Source organism: Danaus plexippus, chromosome 24, assembly GCF_018135715.1.
Source record: "Danaus plexippus chromosome 24, MEX_DaPlex, whole genome shotgun sequence".
In the NCBI taxonomy this organism is placed as follows: domain Eukaryota; kingdom Metazoa; phylum Arthropoda; class Insecta; order Lepidoptera; family Nymphalidae; genus Danaus; species Danaus plexippus.
The window spans coordinates 1,984,270-2,005,975 of record NC_083552.1 but is presented as its reverse complement, the minus strand read 5'-3'; the positions used below and the strand labels follow the sequence as shown (position 1 = coordinate 2,005,975).

The 21,706-nt window shown below is 29.5% G+C and overlaps 1 protein-coding gene across 2 annotated transcripts in view; it reads right to left on the bottom strand.

Moving 5' to 3' along the window:
- Positions 1–21,502, bottom strand: part of LOC116775863 (endothelin-converting enzyme homolog) — a 30,864-nt gene extending 9,362 nt beyond the window's left edge. Inside the window, exons 1-4 of one of the 2 annotated variants that reach the window (XM_061524311.1) lie at positions 21,375–21,502; positions 15,307–15,417; positions 2,001–2,166; positions 180–392 (exon numbers count right to left, since the gene is read on the bottom strand). In XM_061524311.1, coding sequence (XP_061380295.1) covers positions 180–392; positions 2,001–2,166; positions 15,307–15,417; positions 21,375–21,407 — 523 coding nt within the window. In that variant the 5' untranslated portion in view covers positions 21,408–21,502. Of the gene's footprint in view, positions 1–179; positions 393–2,000; positions 2,167–8,121; positions 8,439–15,306; positions 15,418–21,374 lie in introns of those variants that run through there. The other variant, XM_061524310.1, reaches the window with a different exon arrangement.
- Between the last annotated feature and the right edge of the window lie 204 nt (positions 21,503–21,706).

The window sequence follows — 21,706 nt, the reverse complement described above, 5'->3', positions numbered from 1 at the left end:
TTAATAATAAATTAATATTTTTACAATGTTTTTATTATTACGAATACAATTTGTTCGTTATAATCGTAAAATTAAATCAAACTAGTAATATCTTTCTATTAAAGAACAACTTACATACACTTTAACTATAAGGTAATTGTTAAAAATATGTAGGTATGTTTTAATAATAGCATTCTCACCGATTGCCGAGCGAATAATGAGCTGATTCTGTAGTTCAATCTTGCTGAATATACCCCAGCTCGATTTCCCTTCTGGTATGGGATTGTTCTTCAACCATCCACCACATGCGAAATCGTAGAAATCCTCGCAGGGATCCTGTGTTTCATCCAAAGCTCTAATAACCTCGCTGGCTGTGTAAATACACGAACCTGATAAACATACGCTGCTCTCTTCTGAAATAACAGACAAATAAACATTTTATATATAATTAATTCCACTCGTACGAACTAGATTTTTACTACCAGGTTTATATGCTAAATTATATACGTAAAATAACTCGTTTCCCATCGATTGAGATGACCTTACACATCATGTAAACCTCTCGGAGAGACGTCGTTACAAATTTAATAAAGAGACAGTGTTAATATTTCTTTTTTATATACTTATGTCCATTGAAAGTTTATTACATAATAAAATTACTGAAGTCGGTCACATGCTAAGGTCTAACGATAATTGTGTCAATTGTTTTATGTCGTATAAATGTCATAAACTTAAGGCCGGGGAGGTACATACGTACATACATACATACATACATACATACTATGTAGGTTATAAGTGTATTTATATCAAATTAAACAACCCTTAAAAACAACATATATAATTTTTTTATTATTTTTATTGATATGAATTTCTCGAAAGGTGTCCCATTATTATAAGATATGGAAGCCAGGTGTAGATATTTTTTCAACTTAACTTTGATATTATATTAAAAAAAGTTATTGATACTGAAGACGAATAATTAAGTCTACTTTAAATTGTGAATAAATCACTTCTATCACACGTTTCTAAAAACCTGAATTTATTTGCTTTTAAATGAAACAAAATTCTAAAAATCATTTAAATTATAACAAAAAAAAAAAACAATGAAAAGTTTAGAATTAAAATTCTATTAATTCGATTATATTTAATAATACTTATTAAGTGCATATTAATTGATTTTGCAATACAATATAATCTCGCTTTTCAGAGACTGAAACTCGGTCTATACTGAGCACTGATTCTAAGCTAATTCTGTCATCCCATACATGTGATATTTACGCAAAACACAGAACTCTTTATAAACGATTATATTCTAAACAATAGCGATATACTGTAATAAATAAAGGAATATTTCGAACGTTACCAACGACAATGAATACGAACTAATTCTAATAATTAATATTTAAAATAACATTGGAATTTACTAAAAAATTGCTTACTACGTTTCTTTCACTAAAACAAATTTGCTGGGTAAGATATACCTATAATACTTCTGTACGACCTTGAGACAAGGGCTAACATTGCCCTTGCCAAGTAATCAATTATATTTAACGACGCCGTCTGTTTGTTAAAAGTATTAGATGTGCTACTTTCAATAAGTAAAAAATGTATCAATTATTATATAGTTAAGTACAGGTCAGTCTGTGTTGTGTTTTAAAGTATAGACCTCCCGTTAAAATGATAAAAAGTAAGACCTTTATATGTACGAAACTTTATAAAGTAATCCACTGAATGGCTAAAAAATATTCAGTTCTAGAGCTACTTTCATTTAAAATATAAATACATTAAAATTTTAATCACATATATAGAGAGTGTACACAAATGAAGGTCTATAGAATGTGTCCAAAAAATACGACTTTATGATCTAATCGATTTCGAAGTACCCAGTGGTTTTACTTCTTCAATTTACATAAACTCATTACAAGTCACATTTTAAATAAGATATGAATAATGTAGTTATTCTGTAAAACAATGAACCTACTACTCATTCTTTAAATGAATTTTTAAGAGTTGAAAATTACCTTTGGGTTCAGGGTTGTAACATGGTGGCACAGGTATATAGGACGGTCCCTTGATGGTCAGCAATAAACAGGTGGTAAGAAGAATAGCCACCAGGAGAAAAGCTGTTATAACGAGAAGAATTCTTTCCAACTTCGTTCTTTGATGCCAACCTATGAAGGAAACTCCCTGAAACAAGCAATCACGTTGTCATTAGGTACTACGAAGGTTTTGTTAATAATGTTCATATATTTATGATTTTCATCAAATACTTTCGCTGTAGACACTTCCTATGAAAGTAATGTCAGCTTTTATGTCGGAATAAAACGGGGACTAAATAGTATGTACATGAATATTAATTTATATAATGGCCGTGTCTGAAGCGGAGATATGAATAGTAGTTAAATCTCCATTGAAATTCAAATAGGTATATGAATATACTGACATATATTAAAACTTAATAATAGTTAAAGGGTTGGTCACAATGACATATATTGTGTTTAGTTTTTTGGTTTAGTACGCAATAACATGAAAATTACCCACTTAGCAGAGGTAAGTAGCTCAAGTTTCAAAAATATGTAGCTATACTTCTTTTAAGTATATATTTTTTGACGAGAAGGTTGCATTTTATTTTATATTATATAATAAACTGGTACGTATGTCTCAAAGCATTTTCACGCTTAAACAGGTACGTCAACAAACAGAATTGTTGTTAATTGGTGAAAGATAATCTAATTCTATAGATAATCCTCAGCGATTTATTTATTGAAATATATAAGGCATGTAAAGACTATAATTCAAGAAGGTCCAGGGCTTCATCCTTATATTTCAGGCATGTACACATTAAACTTAAAGTCATTCTAATACAACAGGGATGACTCTCGAAAAAAATCGGTATAAGAAAATATACGATCTAAGGAATGAGAAGATTATGAAAAAATTTAATAACAAAAAAAGGGTATAATCATGATAACCCTTAAATACAAAAATTACATTTGGTACAACGAGATTAGATCATTGTATAGACAAGCGGAACTCCAATACTTGTTTGAAAAATTTACCAAATAAAGAGCTAACATAACTTTGATACATTTAAATAGATATAGATGAGTATAATTGCTTTCGCCATAATATTTATAGCTATACATTTTTCAACGCGCTTTACTTGTTAGCAGAAACAAGCAAACCGTAAAAAACAGGTCATGGATTCCCAACCAACACATAAACAAGAAATTTAGTAAATATAATTAGAGCAATAAACGTACACGTCCCTTTGTATAAGAGATTTGTTCCAGAGACAAGAAGATTTATAGGAACAAACGATCGTAAAAACCTTATGTTAATGCTTTACAAAATTGGCTATCTAGTATTGGAAGTAATATAAATTGAAATCAACTCAATCATAGACATTCAGGTCTTTTTTACTACGATTCTGAGATAGATTAGCGTATTTCAAATTGTTTTCATTGCTACTTTGAAGCTTCATTGAAAGTCCATCTTATAATTGACTGATCGTCTTAACTTATATATTTTGATATAAAAACAACTGAAGTTCTTTCATTTTCATTATAATAAGCTTATCGAAATGTGAAAAAAGGGAAAACGGTCCAATACAGTCAAAACCGAATTAGTAGGTATTGATTCACAATTTATGTGAAGAAGGAGGACCTTGTAGTGAATAAAATTACCATAAAACCTCTGACAAAAATGGCGCTCCAAGGCTCCAAACTGTTGTAGTAAAAGCAACGAAATATCAATCTCTTAACCAAATACCTGTGAAATACATTGACATTTTATTTCAGTGTCTGACTTATAAATACCTCCACAGATACCTTAACGCTTACAGCATAGCCGCTCCCATTTAAAAGAAATCGTTAATTATTTTCTAACAATGCGAAAATTACTCGCATAAAATAGAAGTGAGCAAGAAAGTTATCTCCTAAAGGCGTAGCAATATAGACACTAAAATACTTGCAAACACAACCCACATACAGGATGATCATAAAGAGGGTCATTTGCGTTCCACCAAAAAATTTCTTTGGACCAATCTATGAATACCTCTTAAAGGTTTTAAACCGTTGCTTGAGCTTTAAGGTCACCCATGGGACGGGAAAACACCATTCAAGTCGGATGTACTATGAAAAATAGAGCGAAATAAATCGCAATATAATCAATATAGGAAGACTAAATAAAGTTTTACTGAAAAAAAAAACTGGTTTCAAAACAGCCATATTGCTAATATGATTACGTAATTTGTTGTACAAAGTCATTGTTTTCAAGACCATATATATAGAAACGTGAATTTCACAGATATGTACTTAGGTAAGAAAAACTGAAAAACCTGGATGGTAAATCATAAAATTATACTTATAATAAAAAATACAGAAATGAAGCCAAAGGACATAATACAACAGCCAAGCTATGACGCCATTTTATTATCTTATTGTTTGGATTTAAAATGGCGCACAACCTTCAACTTGACCGAAGATGTTTCATGTTTGGACTATGTAGCATAAAATTTTCAATACACGAACTACGTGTTTCGTTTATTTGTTGAATGATTATTTAATATATCACAAATTGGCGAATATCGTCTTGTTAACAACCTTTGAGTAAACAGCTTTGATACGAAATATTAATAAATTGTTAATTTATAAGCAAATCGTTTAATCAAAACTCATTGCCTCGTTAAGCCTTCAGGGCATAACCGAAGGTAATTATAAATCTTGTTTATTTGCACCGCAATTAGTTCTCTTATTTTATAAATATTGTAAAATGATTATTTATTAACTAATTATATAGAATATTGCTATTGTTTTACTAATTTCTTTGCGCATCCCAAATATATTTTTCTGGTAGTATTAATTGGCACAATATAAACTACCCTCAATATCGATTATATATGATATATGATCAAAATCGATACAGTGATTTTCAAGTTCAATAACAGTATATAAAATAAATTACATATATATGTAGTTGTGTTTATAGTTTCAAAGCAATCTAAAACCATTATGTATGAACGGGGAACGTTATCGATTCAGACCCAAATAGAAGCAGATGTCTGTTGAAATAAATCCTTATTGAAGTCAGATGGGATTTGAATGCGATGTTTTATTGAAAACGTTTTTAGCACTTTGATTTGCGAAGTAACAATGTTTATTTGAATTGTAGATTGTTTTTTATTAAGATTTTTTTGTATATATTAAAATGATCAAGTTGTTGTTCCTCGGAACGCCAGGCGACATTTTCGTTATTTGAATCTTGAGATGTTCTTACTCATAAAAGGAGGTAAAAAGTAATGAGGAGAATCTATTTAAGTTTTTTTTTACACCCAACGTATGTATTTCAAAGATAACAATGAAATCTCATATCTATTACCAAAGGAACAAGACTCAATTTTTGTTTTCATTCTATTCATAATTTAAGGACAGGACTACATATGTGACATACATATTCCACTAAATAAATTTCCATAAATCTCTTACACAAAGCAAAATATATAGATGCAAAATTTAGCAAGTACTGACTGAATATAAAAAAAAATTATAATATCATAGATGACTATCATAGATCTGGTTGGAATCTTTGTTCAAGTAGGTGTTAGGCCATTGTAACCCAATGATGCGATCAGCACTGCCATAGTTTAAATATTTCAGATGGTTATGAAATATTTTTTTTATTTTTTCATTTTTATTTATTTCAGAATAGCCAATATATTTATTTTACATTTTATCATGCTTTATAAAATGATATTATTACAGGAATTTGATTATGCTACCTGAATTGTCAACTAAAACTTTTTTGATAATTTCGTAGTTAAGAAAATGTATTTTTGTTTCTAAAATGTTCCTTAATATTCCCTAAGTAGCTGAATTATTACTTATTCTATATTAATTTTAATTCTTAATTGAAATAATTTAAAAATCTCAACAAATAGACTACGATTGCTCGAATAAAATCTCGTCTGTACGTGATCATGGTTGCTGCAAAGTCACCGAAACGACGGGAGTATGTTATTAAAATAATTAAAAACGCGTAGTAAATCCGAAAATATTAGTTTTATATCATATACATACATGATAAAACAAGGAGTAACTAACTACTTTGGTTCTTTGCATATTATTTATTGAATTAAAAATGAATTATTGAATAAAAAGCTCCCGGGAACGGCCAGTCTAAGATATAACTATTTTAAAATGAAATTATATTATCATGTTTTTATACTGATATTATTATACTGTGGTACCGATGCAATGCGCAATTTATATTTGACTGTACGGCGTTGTCAATCCTAATTTAGGCAACTATCTGTAACAGAACCGTCCACGGTCCGAGGAAATAGATACAGACAGTAACAAAAGTAATATTAATTTACAATCAATATTAAAACGTCTATACTTTGATAGGCTGAACTTTTGAGTTGTTAGAAAGAAATAATATTTTTAGTGAAAATTTCATATATATTATAGCTCTTTGTTGTAAAATTATGATCTGGTGCAAATGCTTCTATTAAGAACTCTGAATATATGCAAATAGGTGTATTTTAAAATTTCACGAACATTTCTAAAGGTATTCTCATTTAGTTTTAATATAAATAAATACATGCTAAGATATTTGATAATAAATCAATAAAAAAAAAACATTATATGTCTGAGATAGAACTTTGACAAATCTAAATATTAATGTATAAACGATTTGTAGAAAAAATGTGTTAGAAACGATTTTCGTAAAGTTGTGTTTATCTGTCTATATGTTTGTGATTATCTTAAAAACTACTAACATTATTATTATTATTATTATTATTTTCTTGTATATCTATACCGTTCGATGAACTAAAGGATAAAAACTGCATGTTTTGACGTTCATACTTAAAAAAAAAGTTCTGAAATTATTAATATTGTAAGTGTGATAGTTTTATTTTGTGTTTGTTTCGTAATTTAAAATAAAAAAAAGGGTTTATGAAGAGTTTGAACGACTCTTATTATAACTTTCTATTCGATTTTATGTTTTACTATTAAATTCCTATATAAGGCACATACGGAATTTACTCATATTTTTACGATATTTTATCTCTATTGCAAAATACGTTGCCCACGCTCACTGCTATCCTAAATACCTCTACATACAAATACATGGCAATACTGAAAACTCAAACATATCCGTAAGACGAAGCTAGTCTTAAAGATATATGTTATTTATATTGTATATGGTAACGTAATATTTCAATGTCATCACTGACAGTCGTGTTTCATATTTTATTAAATGAAATAACACAACAATGAGCAGTTTACAGTAGAAATGACTTTAATAAATGACATAAATTATTTGTATCCACAGCACACATTGCCTGGCATTCATTTGAAACTAAGTATGTCCTGAACGGTGGTTATTCGCTTGCTTTGACTTATATAATGCCCTGCTTACGTATTAATTTATACTAAAAATATTGTTATTTTCAAAAAAATTGTATGTATCTTATTGTTTTATTCCAAAGTAACTCAAAGCCATATAGAACATAAGACTAAGTATCTGGGATCGCGAGAGGGTATACTTTTTCAATCACATACCTCAAGCTATGATAAACATTCGATTACCTAATAAATATAGACTGTATATATCAAAAATGTACGCATATAGAATATAAAAGAATAATATTATTTTGTTATTTCTTATTCCTTTAAAAAAATTACTCCTTGGCGTGAGTTTAAATACATAATGGCAATGCTGTAATTGTATACCGTGACTGTAATAGCTTTACTATTGTTGATCTATACACCATAGTGTTATGTTATGACATATTGTGACGTAAGTACGATTACGATCATAAACACAAGCGTTACGTTTTTCAGTAAATTAAATACGCAACGGTATGTTTGTATCGATTATAAATAGTAATTCAAATGCCTAAACTATGTTCGGATGCCAGTGAACCACTAATAGGAAGTTTTAAAAGAAATTCAAATAAAAAAATAAAATTCTCTACTTATACACATGTATGTTCAACAGTAGCTATTGATTCTGGCGTACCATCAAGATGATGAGTGCATTAAACAATGTGGAATTATCAGATTGGCAAACGGCTTATGTAAAAAGTATGACGATATAACACATTATAATAATGCAAATGTTACGGAGTTTTACCTTCCCATAGCCATCATTTGCTTCTTGTTTCGGTGTTGTATCAAATAGATTTAACCTAGAATTCTGGAAGAAATCGGAACTAGAGCTTTCTCTTGAAAATAATTCGGCTGTAGAGCTTTCTCTGTTGAGTGTCGGTCGTGCTTTGAGGAACGGGTTGTTCCTCGCCTTATGAGCGTGTTTGAGGAAATTGAATTTATTTATCTTTTCTGGTCCGGGGGATGGTGTAGGGGTGTCCTCGGATGACCCGGTAGATTGGGACGGAGAGTCGGGAGTCGTCATTATAATATTTTCGTCACTTTTAACATACGTTTAATAAAAGTAAGTGTTATTGTATCGCTAATTATATTCGCTTTGACAATTATAAATCATTTGTTATGATGTTTAGTAATGTATAATAAAATATGAGATTATATTTCAACACAAAAAATGTAAAAGGCAATTTTTTTCCATTGTTATCATAATTTTTTCCTCATATGGAGATAATTTAAGACAATTTTAATGTTACAGAATAATCTCAATATATCAGAATTTAATGTCAACGATAACACGACCGCACAGCGAGAGGAGCGACGCGATACTGTTTTATATTTGGATCGTCATGCGCGTGCGCATTCGTGAATAAAGCCGTTTAGAATTAGGATGAGTATGTATTAACTAAGGATGTGTTTGTTAATTTAGAGATCACGATGCATCATTGTAGAGTCGTAAATACACTTTTAAAATAATCAAATATAACGTATTGTCAAATTTTTATTGCACTAGAGATTTCTAAAGGTTTATTCTGTATATTCATGTTTACAAATTATTAACGTGGTGGTGGCCTGGAGGTTAAAGGCCCGCCTCTCATGCGTGAGGGCGCGGTTTCGAAGCAAGCACAAATTTGATCTTTTCCGAGTCATGTGTACTTTCTAAGAGTATTTAGACACCACTGACGGACGGTGAAGGAAAACATCGTGAGGAAACCTGGTCTTATAATTTCAAATTATAAGATTGAAATCGCCAACCCGTCTTGAGCAAGCGTGGTGATGAATGCTCTAACCTTCTCCATGTAAGAAGAGGCCTTTGCTCAGCAGTGGGCTCCGATAGGCTGATGATGATGATGAAATTATTAATTGAATCTTAGAAAAGAACATGTTAAAATGACAAAATAATTCATAGCATTTTAATAGTTTTAAATTCTTTAATAGTAAAGTGATAATTTATATATTTGAACTAGGGCTATGATACTTGTAGGTCATTGACGTGCGGTATCCAGTTAACAATTGCTATAATAAATAAATATGTTCTTATGTTACTTTCATGTATAAAAAATTTAATCAAGTAAATTGAAAGAGAGGGATCGAGAAATAGAAAGAGACAAAAAATAATTCTACATAGTATGATTTTCTAATTCATAGGTAATAAATTATCTTAATTAGTCTTTCTTATTATACGTATATTAAAAAATAATTTTGTTATACTAAAGTATTTTAACCGACAAAAATCTTAATATTTTATAAGTAAGTAATATTAAAACCAATACATTATTTATCTTACTTATTCTTGTTTTTAAAATGAGAGAGCAGAACAGCGACTTTGAATATATTATTCGTTACACTCGCATACGTTATAACGTAGTACGTCACGTTACATTCACGTTTCTACGGGATGGCTGATGTTATCACAGCTTAGTAACAGTTCAGCTTTGTATGGGCTAATTCCGAATTAACAGAAATCTATGATAAGCAAAAAAGACTTCTGTAAAAATAATTAAAAAAAATATATAAAACGTTTAAATTTTTATCAGTCCTAAGAAACTACAACAATAACATTTATAAAAATAACCATCAGCGACCTTTGATTTCTTGAGAGTAAAAAAAAAAACAATTATTTTTCCATTGACAAGTTAAAAATATTAATATATATGATGTATATGATTAAAATATTTTATCTTTTCTTAACATATTTCATTATTAAAATTTAAGTCATAGTTCAATATTTCTCTGACGTAAAAAGCAAAACCATACTTCAATATTATTTTTATTTCCTTTCAGTTGATGGAAATAAATATTTTATTATATAGTGATATGCATTAAAACATATAAAAATAATATTATTTATTCCACCTATAATTTTCCCTTTATATTCCTATCACCATTGAAGTACCATGGTTCGACCTTGGCCACCTCGACCTCAAACGGCTATGTATTTTGTTAACAGTTCATTAACCCCGTAGATCGATACTGTGATATAATAAAAAAAAATATGTTTGTTTTTCCGTTCTTCGAATAAATTTCTGCGATCCATCTTGTCATTGTAAAATGAGCATTTATTCTCATTAAGGTAATCATGGCGATAAGATCAAAGAAATTTAATACAATTAACGAAAATTAAACCATAATTTTAGAAACGAGATAAAAAAAATATACCTATAGTCCGGTCAAACTAGATCAAAAAATTATAGTGAAGTTACTTAAATTTACAAGCTCAAAATTATTGAGATGGTTCAAAATATAATTACAAATAAAATATGCAAGTTCCTCATTATCCGAAAAAATATTCCTAAGTAAAAAATTGGAATGACGTACCAGTTCAAACAATAAGTTTTTTGCCGCTAAACGTCGATATCGGAAGCCTTCCTACTGAACAAGGTTTTCCGCCTTGTTTCGTTATAAGAACAACTATGTGCCGTTTACATTTATAGTTAGAGAAATCCAAAGTTCCGGTTCAACTGAAATATGTTCAGAAAAACAGGCTTCGTTATTACCCTACTCGTAGTTTTAACAAGAGATTCTACTTCACATTTAAGATACGCTGTTTTTTAGAAAAAATAATATATAATTTTACTTAAAACGTATTTAAACATATGTATAATTCATTTAAAATTTCAGTCATATTATTTGGCAACGCAGACAATTTTAAAAATTATAATCACCTGGGTTTTGTTTTATTGTATAAGAATGCTATAATGTCTACTTTAATACAAACAACAGACATTTTTAGATCACCATTTCATGATTCCATTAATAATCAGATATCAGCATAAAGCGAGTTCATAATATTAATATTCTATCAACATTGTATAAGAAAAATTAAGGCAATTTTCAAAGTATCTCATCATCATCATCATCATCAGGCTATTAGAGCCCACTGCTGAGCAAAGGCCTCTTCTCACATGGGGAAGGTTAGAGCATTAATCACCACGCTAGCTCAAGACGGGTTGGCGATTTCAAACTTATAATTTGAAATTATAAGACCAGGTAATCTGATCAATTTAAAAAGTACGTGTCTTCATAAATCATTAGGCAACACTACAAGATTACAAATGCTCTTGAAAGGTTCAATTAATTATCCTAAAATTTGGTTATTTATTTATATTTCTTTTTTTTTTTGATATTTTGTAACATTTATAATGATAATAAAAATTTTAATGTCGTGAATAATGCCACGTGTAATTGAAATTTTAATGTAAAAACATATAACGTAAAATAAATCAGTTATTAAAGATATATTTATTCTTATCGTCCAAAGAATATAACTATCACAGATAATAAAATAAACAGCCACTAAAAATTGTTCCAGTACTGTTATGTTCAACATTTTCTCACACTTAAATATTGCAATATATATAAATAAGAACTGAATAAATAAACATAATTTAGTACGAGCAGCAATAACATTCGATAAAAATGAATATCCCCTCACGATTTAATACGTCCCAAGGATCATAAATATCGTGCACATCACCTTGTTCCTCTAATGGGACATGGAAAGAAACCAAAGAACAATAACACCTGGTTGCACTAAATGGTTGAATAAATAATAAACGCTAATCATCCCGACGCGTTCAGATGTCTGCTTCAGATATCACAACAGCAAATTTGCGGTGCGAATTTAAATATTTTGTGCAAATAATTATCACACGTGTTAAGGACTGCGGCGCCTTCCAATTTAAATGTAGGTAGGTACATATACGTATGTACCTATAATAAACAAATGAACGGTGGAAATTGATCCCATATTGTTTATGGCTACGGAGGAACTTATTTTTATTTAAAACAAGTCAACTTTAAGTAATTTTAATAGTGTTATGAACAAACTTGACACGAAAAATCGAGTTAGCCTTAACGCGCGTCTACAATGTCAGTTTTAATTTCTATTAATACAAAATGTTTCATGGTTACTATAGTTTATGTGATTTGTAATTTAGTGCTGAAGCTACTGACCACATTCTGATCCGTTAAAAGGCGATAAAAGGATCGTCTAGTGCTTTGTATAAAAAAAATATTATAGGTATTAGTGGCTTTATACCTTTACGAATATAGAAAATTAAATACTTTGATATATTTCATTTGATTCATTCATCTAAACATTTATTTTACATGTATTATCATTTCAGAATAACGTTACTTTCAACACATAACTCAATAATATAAAACAAAATAAGGTACAGAAAATGGAGCCAGCTAAAAGAAAAAAAAAATCATTTGTCAACGTGGAACTATGGTGTAGGTTTGCCAAATGACAGTTTATTTTTGACACAATCACCAATTTGAGGAGTGTATGCTATAAAAACTTAGAGTGGCCTACCACTTAAGACAAGAAGAACTATGGTAATCTTAAAGACGCCTCCAGATTTTCCCTCCTTCTTAAGCCGACTGTAGGTTATTTTTCGAAGGAGGTTGTATAAGACCACGTATTTCATCAGAACAGCCGTGACCACACCGATGTGTCATTCTCTATTGGAGAAGAATCTTCAGTTAAAAGCCTTGATAGATGGGCATTCCGCTATATGATTTTAAGACGCCTAGTCATGACGAAATGGTTCTACCTTTGTCACCTTGGAAGAGGGAAAACTTGTGACGGATAAGTCTTTATGGCAATCAACCCTTGAAGGAGAAAATGTATGGCTTCGTCCGTATGCTAGGTAAGTCAACAAGAAAAGTATGAAGATTCATCGTGCTTCTGGTCTTCACATGATAGAAAGGAGATAGAGGTATTAAATTGTGTAATGAATGACCATTAAGATTTTTTACGTATCTCTATGTAGGAAAAAAATTTTGGTGACTTTGCATTTTGCCAACCCTGACATCATTATTCTACAAACGATTGGAACTCTGCTTTATAGAAACAAAGAAGCAGTCTTAGCGTAAACGTACCATGATGGTGTGTGATAGGAGATCCTCCGTCGAACAATTTTGAGAAAACCCGTATTGTTTGTCGCTACGAAGATTATTATCTTCCATAACATTACAGAGCATGGAAGTAGTCAAAATTGGATGATATTTAGCAGAGAACAGAATAGAGCTTCCTTTCTTTGGCACAGGTATACTTTGGCAAGCTAGCTGGTTCCCGGACTCTTTTAGGTCAAGGAGCAAGACAACCCTTAAGGTCTCATTATTAACAATCACAACAATGAGTAATTAATAAAAGATTCAAACATTAATATAAAGCTAAAATTTCAGAAAAATATTAATTGTTTTATTGTTGTACGTGACAACTATTATAGTTGGTCTCTAAAATCTCACAATTCTTTGATGCTTTTTAAATACGTTTTAACCTCACTAATCTAAATGCTATTGGACATAAAATGTTCCTTTAATTAAGGACGCTAAAAGAATCACTACTATTAACAAAACCTAGGCAGGTAATTGCAAGACTTATTCAATTAATTAAATATTAGCCATAAGTAAGAATTATAAATGTTGAATATCACTTACTATTTAAGATTTTTTACTTTTTATTGTTGATGCCTAAACAAATGTAAGAGCAATGTGTTCTATCGCTAGTAATATTTTTTTACAGGCGTAGGAAAAACCAGCAACATTGAAGTATCACTAATATAACACAAACTCAAAGTTCCTTTTTTATTTTGATGCTTTTAAAACTATGTATATATAATTAATTTAAAAAGACAGAATTTATATATATAAAACCAATTTTCAATCATTTTGGAATAATTAATGTGACGTAACAAATGAACCGGACAAAAATCCACCGAAATTAATGAACCTAAAGAAATACTTGAATAAATAATAATCAGTCATGTCAGAGTAAAAGCTTTTACAAATATTTGGCAAACATTTTTTAGGGAAGAGTCCCCCAAAATGGAAAAACAATGCAACTTGGTTTGCTCGAAATATAAAATCTATGATTAAAATAAAAATCTATCGTTAAAATAGCCTTTTCTAAGATGAAATAATATTACTGACGTGTCTGGAAAATGAGTGTTCCTGTAGTTATCCAATTCATTGAAATCATATGTAATTCAGTAGGTATAAAAAATGAATCCCTTAAAAACTAAGAAAGCAATATTAGTTTTAGAAATATAGAGACAGATTTCGCTTCCATTAAGTATCTAAATCTTGCAGGACATTCTAGTGTGTGAGAATATTTTTTTATCGCCATACAGCGGTTATTCTCTTGTTTATTTCAAATGATTCTTTTATTAAGAACAATTCAAAATTGGTGCAAATAGCTTTATCAGGTCACACATACAAATGCAACCACATCTCAGCTGTTGTGTGACCATATTATGCGTAATTCCTTATTTCATTGCAAGTTGCGGGTTTTTTTTTTGTTAAAGCGAGATTAAAGTCATGGTTGGGTCCATTATATCGTCTATTGAATTACAATCACGATATTTATTTCTCAGTTTATTTTATCCAAGAAACATTTGAAGCTTTTAATATACTTGAAATAGATGATGATCAACAGATGCTGAAGTTGAATGATGATAAGTGAGTGCTCTTAATAAATACATATCAAAATGCATCTGCTATTTTCTTCGGAGATCAATAGATAAGCATAAGGAAGTGAATTCCATTAACACTTTTCACCCATGTATCGAATTAACTACCCCCAAAAAAAATTTATCAAACTGTTCCATTAACAATAACTTCTACTTCCTCTGCTCTTTTCCTTAGATAAGATTTATGTAACAAAATGTAAAAAAATATTTTGATTTCTTAGGGCTTCGTAATTGTTAGCAAAAAAGTCACTGTAGTCGTTTATTAGAATATTGATTCAACGTTATTTTAAGGACGCGATAATATTTTAATTGACTTAGTAAAAACTATATTTCGAAAATAACAGCCTTGAATCCTATTTATGTTTTGGATTTTGTTATTGTATACTATTTTTACAATTAACTTATTTAAAATATGTTGTTTAAATTTGGAAAGATAATAAAATAAAATCACTTACCATATGATATCTGATGTGCGTACCTCCAGATCGCACGCCCTCGTTCAGTTGAATGGAACTGACACTACCCGCATCATCGTCCATGAAACCAGTCTTCTTATAGCGAGCCATCTGGAATAAAAGCCATCAAATAATGTTGTATTACTTACGTCATTGACTAATATCTAATTAAATTATAGTTATACCTAGTTATTTGGCCTCAAAAGTTTTAAACTCCCTACGCTCGAGCTGTAAGCGATTTGTTTAAAAACTATACTGGCATTGCATGGCTTATAGCGAATTAATGAAATTGACGACCTACTTTCGTAGTTAGGCTTTACAGTTGCGCTGAAAACCTAATTCACTAATAGAATTGCTACATAACACGATAAAGGATTCTATTTCCCTTAATCAAGGATGATATTCTGGGATTTTATATTATTTTAAATCATGTTATGCGTTGTTAGCTTACAAACTACTGCTTATTCATTGGAAGCTTTTCTTTTTAAAAACAAATGACGGTTAATTATCAAAATAACATTTTGACTAACTGTATTTTAACAGTATATGTATGTACATATATCATTGAGTAATAATTCTAACGCTCTCATAGGGTCATTCCCCTTTAAGTTATCATAATAAAGGATAACTTTTGTTGACTTGACACAGATTGGTATAACAAAGCTCCTTCGTCAGTGTATTTAACAAAGGCAGAATTTCAGAGCACAGCTCGATAACCGTTCCCACTAGATTTTGCTCCGGCATTGTTCGCAAAATATCTGTACTTAACATGTTTGGTTGCATATTTACATTAAAATTGAGAAACCTTTTATAACACATAGATAAGAATAGATATAAAAAAAGGTTAACATTAAACAAACCTTATTGATTAAAGGATTTTTTAAACTGGTTTAAATCTCTTTAGTTAAATCAGTGATTTATCTGCAGCACAGCTAAATGGACCCTAGTTTACGGGGGGAATCGTGACAAATTATGGAGAAGGTTTAACGACCTTGTCTTTGGTACATAGACAATCAATATTGGATAAACTGGGTTGCGAAGATTGAAACTATTTCGCTGCTCTGAAATGCAGACGGGTTTTGTGACAGTTGTTATCTCTTATCTTGTTTGAACACAAACTTAGAACTATTAGACTAGTTTAGTTTAAATGTGCAATGTATGCCTTAATCATCAAAAAAAAATTAACCAACTCATGACTAATATTTTAACTAAAACTCCGAAACTAAAGTTAAACAAATATTAAATTTTTTTCTTATATTTTTAAACCATCAATTTGGTTTTTTTCTTTCAAGGTTGAAATTAAGATAGTAATTCTCTTTCTTTACATGATAAGATCTCAATAAAGGTAACTTATTGAGTCAGTGGCTATTAAGACAAACTAGCTGCGACTGGCTTGACTATTTACAATCTCTTCTATTTAAATGAAACTAATATTATTCGGGTATACTACGAGTGCTTTATTTTTGTAAAAAACTACATACTGCCGACGTTTCGGTTACTTTTCAGCAACCGTGATCACGGTAGCATGATAAAGCACGCGTAGTCTATCCGAGTAATATTAGTTTCATTTAAATGATTCAAACTCGCGAAAGTCTTAGACCTCATTATCTCTTCTATTGTTTCAAAAACATTTCTTAAATTAATTCAAAACTGACGTCATTCTTAATGACAATATACTGATAGATGTCGAAAGTCAGGTATTATTCCAATTTTTTTTATGATAAAGGGGGGAAAACGAGCAGACGGCCTACCTGATGAAGGTAGGACCGTCGCCCATGGACATCAGCAAAATAATTTTGCGGAAGCGTTGCCGCCCTTGTTTGGGGATGAGAGAGAGAAAATGGAAAAGGGAAAGGGTGGGAAAAAGGCCAAAATAACTTATCTTCATTTGGAATTATTATTTTTTTTGCACAAAATTTACATGACCTAATAAAAATTAATAATTCTCAAAAATGTGTCCTTGTTATCCTTTGTTTCTTTAATAACTATTACATTTTATTTCATGTATAGTTGGGTTTCTTAGAAATTCGTTGTAATTACCTTTTTCCGCTGTCAGTTAATCAGTATCGATAAAGTAATTACCTTACAGCTCAGACAGATATTAGTTAGTTGAAAGTAAAAACAGGCGATATTTTTGAACCTTGGATTTTTACTAGCAACAGCTTTAAAAAGACCAATCACAAAATTTTAATATAAGTTATAAATATATCAATGTGTTATAAAATTTTTATACTTAATATTTTATTTCAAATTCATATCTACCCTCCTCCCACTTGTTTGCATCGTAAAAAATTTTTCATTAATATTCTAACATGATAACATCAAAGTAGGGTTTATGAACGAATAACTCGAATGTATGTAGTTTGATTTCAAACGTGTGGTAGGGGTCCAAGAGCTAAAAACTATGGAATGTATTTCAATAAAACAATATTGAACACATTTTTCCATTGGATAATCCCTATAGTAACATTTTCGCTTGATAATGTCTATATACCATTGCATATAAACTAATTATATAATACCATTGTCTATATATTTTAATATACGTACCAGTTTCAAGGACTACAAATTTTAATATCATTTAAAGCTAATACAGAAAATAAAATACGCCTCAAGACGTCTAAATTGTGAATGTGTTTTTTTTTAAATTAAGATTGAATTGTCGCTGAACAAAAGAGATCTAGTATTAAAAATTATTCCTCTGAAGCCAGTTTTCAAGCTCTGAAGAAATGAAATTAAAATTTTCAAAAATAAATACTTTTGATCGGATACAAACATTAATATTAACTGTTGCAGATAATAATAGCTGTAATTGTTCAATTTATTTCGGACGTAAAACATTAAAACTGTTACGTAACCAGACCAATTAAGCCACATATCCGTAGATAACATATAAATAATTCAGGTGAGTTTATAATCCAGTTATAACATTGAAATAAGTTCATATAGCGACATAAAAACGATTAAAGTCTGGAATCTGTAAGCGATTTTAAAAATAGAATAATAAACAATCCGCATCAAACAGATATTTGAAAGTTTCCACAGATTGCGTACGATTTAACGTTAGTTATGGCCACTGGAAGAGTCAAATAACATGAAAAGAATGCTTTTACGACCATTTAACATAAATAGAGAAGTAATTTTATAGATTTTATTTCTTATAATTTCTTGTGTTTTTTTTTTATAATTTAATTTTACTTTGCTTCTTGCTATACAGCCAACGTTACCAAGGAAGTCTTATAATGTTTTATTTATACGTATATATAAATACATCTGTCTTGTCTTTCACATTGTGATATAAGTCGAATATTCACAAATAAATTATAAAATTTATATGAGAAAGGATAAATGTTTTATTGTTCGCGATATAATAATATACGCAATAAGTAAACAGACAAAAAAAAAGTAAATATTCATGAAAATCGCATGAATTTATTTTATATTATTTTATATATATAATTTCGCATTACTTTAAAATGCTTGCATATTGAAAATATCATAAAACGTCTACAAAGGATTTATTTTTACAAGCAGATGTGTTTATAATCTTCTTTCATCCTACATTAGAATAAAAACTAGATTATGTTATTAAAACGCGGATATAACTTTCCTCGCGACGGATATTAATTCCTTGGCTATGCCTTGACTCTGATGTTCACCTTCATCCATAAATAGGCAAAGGTCTTTAATTGTTAATATTATCTCCAACATTTGCTACATAACGAGAATTTAATTAGACTTAACCAACATCCGGTTAGGTTAACAGTAAACTAAAAGCGATCTTACACGATATTAGGACACTAAATTTATAGGTTAATAAAATTCAAAAGACATTTGCAAATATATTTAACGATAAAAAAATCAGTGTTAGGGTATGATCGTTATTTTAATCTGTTTCATGTACAGACGACATTAATTATTTTTAGCAAAAATATTTTTTAATCTTATTAATAATATTTGATTAGTTACACTGCGTAAAAAAACAGGCTATAAATAACATCCGAATTACTCTATAAATGTGTTTGTAACACATGTTTTAAATATAATATTTCTCTTAAAATTATTATTTTCAAAGCAATAGTGTATATACTAAAAAAATCTATTAGATCAGTGGTTCCCAATCTCTTCTTGACTAGGGACCACTTTGTATTATGTTTTGTTCGCATGGGACCACGATGTAAAAAAAAAATAAAGTGAATGACTAAGAAAATAAACTTTAATAAAAAACACAATGTGTTAAAAATATATATGTTATTAAAACATTAATAAAATTTAAAAGAGTTTTGAATTCGTTCGCGGACCACTGCGCCGGTTGGGAACCACTGTATTAGATGCTTTTCTTTGGATATAAATAAAACGTTAACGGTGTTTGTTATTTCAAAATAACTGCTTTCGCAAGTTAACCCGTATTGACATGTCATCGTGACATAAAATGCTTTTTTTTTAATTTTAGTTGCATTCGATCCATTTCATTCTTTCTTGCTTAAGCTGTAAAACGACTTAAGAGATTTTGATGCGATTACTACTATAGAAGAACTATAATCTTGTATATAGAAGTGATCTCTTATTATTTTAGAATTTTACTTTGTTAATTGGATATTCTAGTATATTTACAAGTACATACATTTATATCTTATAACAAGACAAGCACATATTCATATTTAAAATCTCATACACTCTCTGAATAGCTTAAAAAATCGTGTTCTTAATATGGAAAAGAGTTCTACGTTAAGGAATTTGCTTATCATTTCAAATTTATACCAAATAAACACATGCGCCTGATAATAATTAAGTTGCAATATTTTATTACAATATCACTTATACTGTCTACTAAATAAAATAATGTTGATATTAATACTGTTTAAATTGCAACGTAGCTTCATAAGTTTTCTCAATTTTCCGGACCCCTCTTATCTATATTTACTAGATTACTCGATAGGTCTATATACACGAAATCCCTTATCAAGGTCAAGCAAAGAGGATTAACAAAATGGAAAACTTTAGCGTGATTAAACATTCTCTGTACAGATATATTAAGGAGATAGGAAAAGCATTACAGACACGTGCACTATTTATCTCAATAAAAAAAAAAAAACATCAATTGGCATAACAAAAAATATGAAATAAGATATAGTCTATGTGTAGTACAGATTATAAATAGCTAAATACATAATATTGGCATAGTAAAAAGTATTTATGTGACTATATCATTCTCCCTCTGAAATCCCCTGTCAGCTGAAGTGAAAATCGATATCGCCGAGTGTTTGAATTATCTCCATCGACTTCTAAGCGAGATTTAGTTTTAAAAAGTTAGAATTTGAGATTAATATTATTCGTACACAATCATTCAATACGTTCTGATCGATAGAGCTGACGTGTTTATTGTCTGAGAGTTTTTATTCCGTAATTAAAATACTGAATATCCAGTTATTATTATTATTATTTTAATATAATAACCTTGTGTTTAGATAAAGAGTATTAAATTTTCTTACGTTATTCAAGACAGTAATCGAATTAATTTTATTTAAAATATAGTTTTGTACGTTTTTACCTTATATACAAAATGTTTTTATCATACGAGAGATTATTTTTTTGTAAACATTTTAGCTATCACATATTTACTGGTTTTCTATATACGCAAATATAAGAAATAAAGTCGATCTTATTTTTACGTATTTGCTTTATTTAGACGTTACGAGTTAAGTTTAGTATTTTAGTTAGTTGTTTCACAAAATCAAATTTGTGTTACTTTATTATAATTTTCCACTTACAGTTCCGGCTTTATTATTATGAAGACTTTAAGAGATTTATTTTAATATGTAAGGATACCTATTTGAAAAACATATTCAGAATATGTTATAATCGAATATCCGAAGCGGCTGACGAGCGTTCATCTTGGACATCACGAAAAAGGTAAATTATTTTCACAACAATCTATTAATAATGATACTAATCTGGTTTATGACCTACTTTATTTTTTAAACACATATAATTCATGAATTCGTGTTTATTTTTGTAACAAAGCCCGAAATATACTGGAAATTTTGTTTGTTAAAACCATATTTTACCGTTAATCCGGGTTTCAGGTGTAACGTAGGCATGGAGCTTGGATAATCACCACAAACACTTACTGCACATTAACTAATTTATATTTATAAAAAAAATACCTATCATTGATTTTGTTAAATAAAACGGGCGCGAAAAAACACTATCCCCCGAGGCATGATTCGAGTGAATGTTTTGGTCGGGAGAAGTCGTTAGTCGGCTCTCCGTAATATTGACTTTTACGTTTTCAAAGAAGTGCCATCTAGCGCCCTATCGCCATACGAATTACTCATAAAATTTATTGAAGACACATAAATTTTAATATTAATTATAAAGTTATTTTTAAATTTTTACT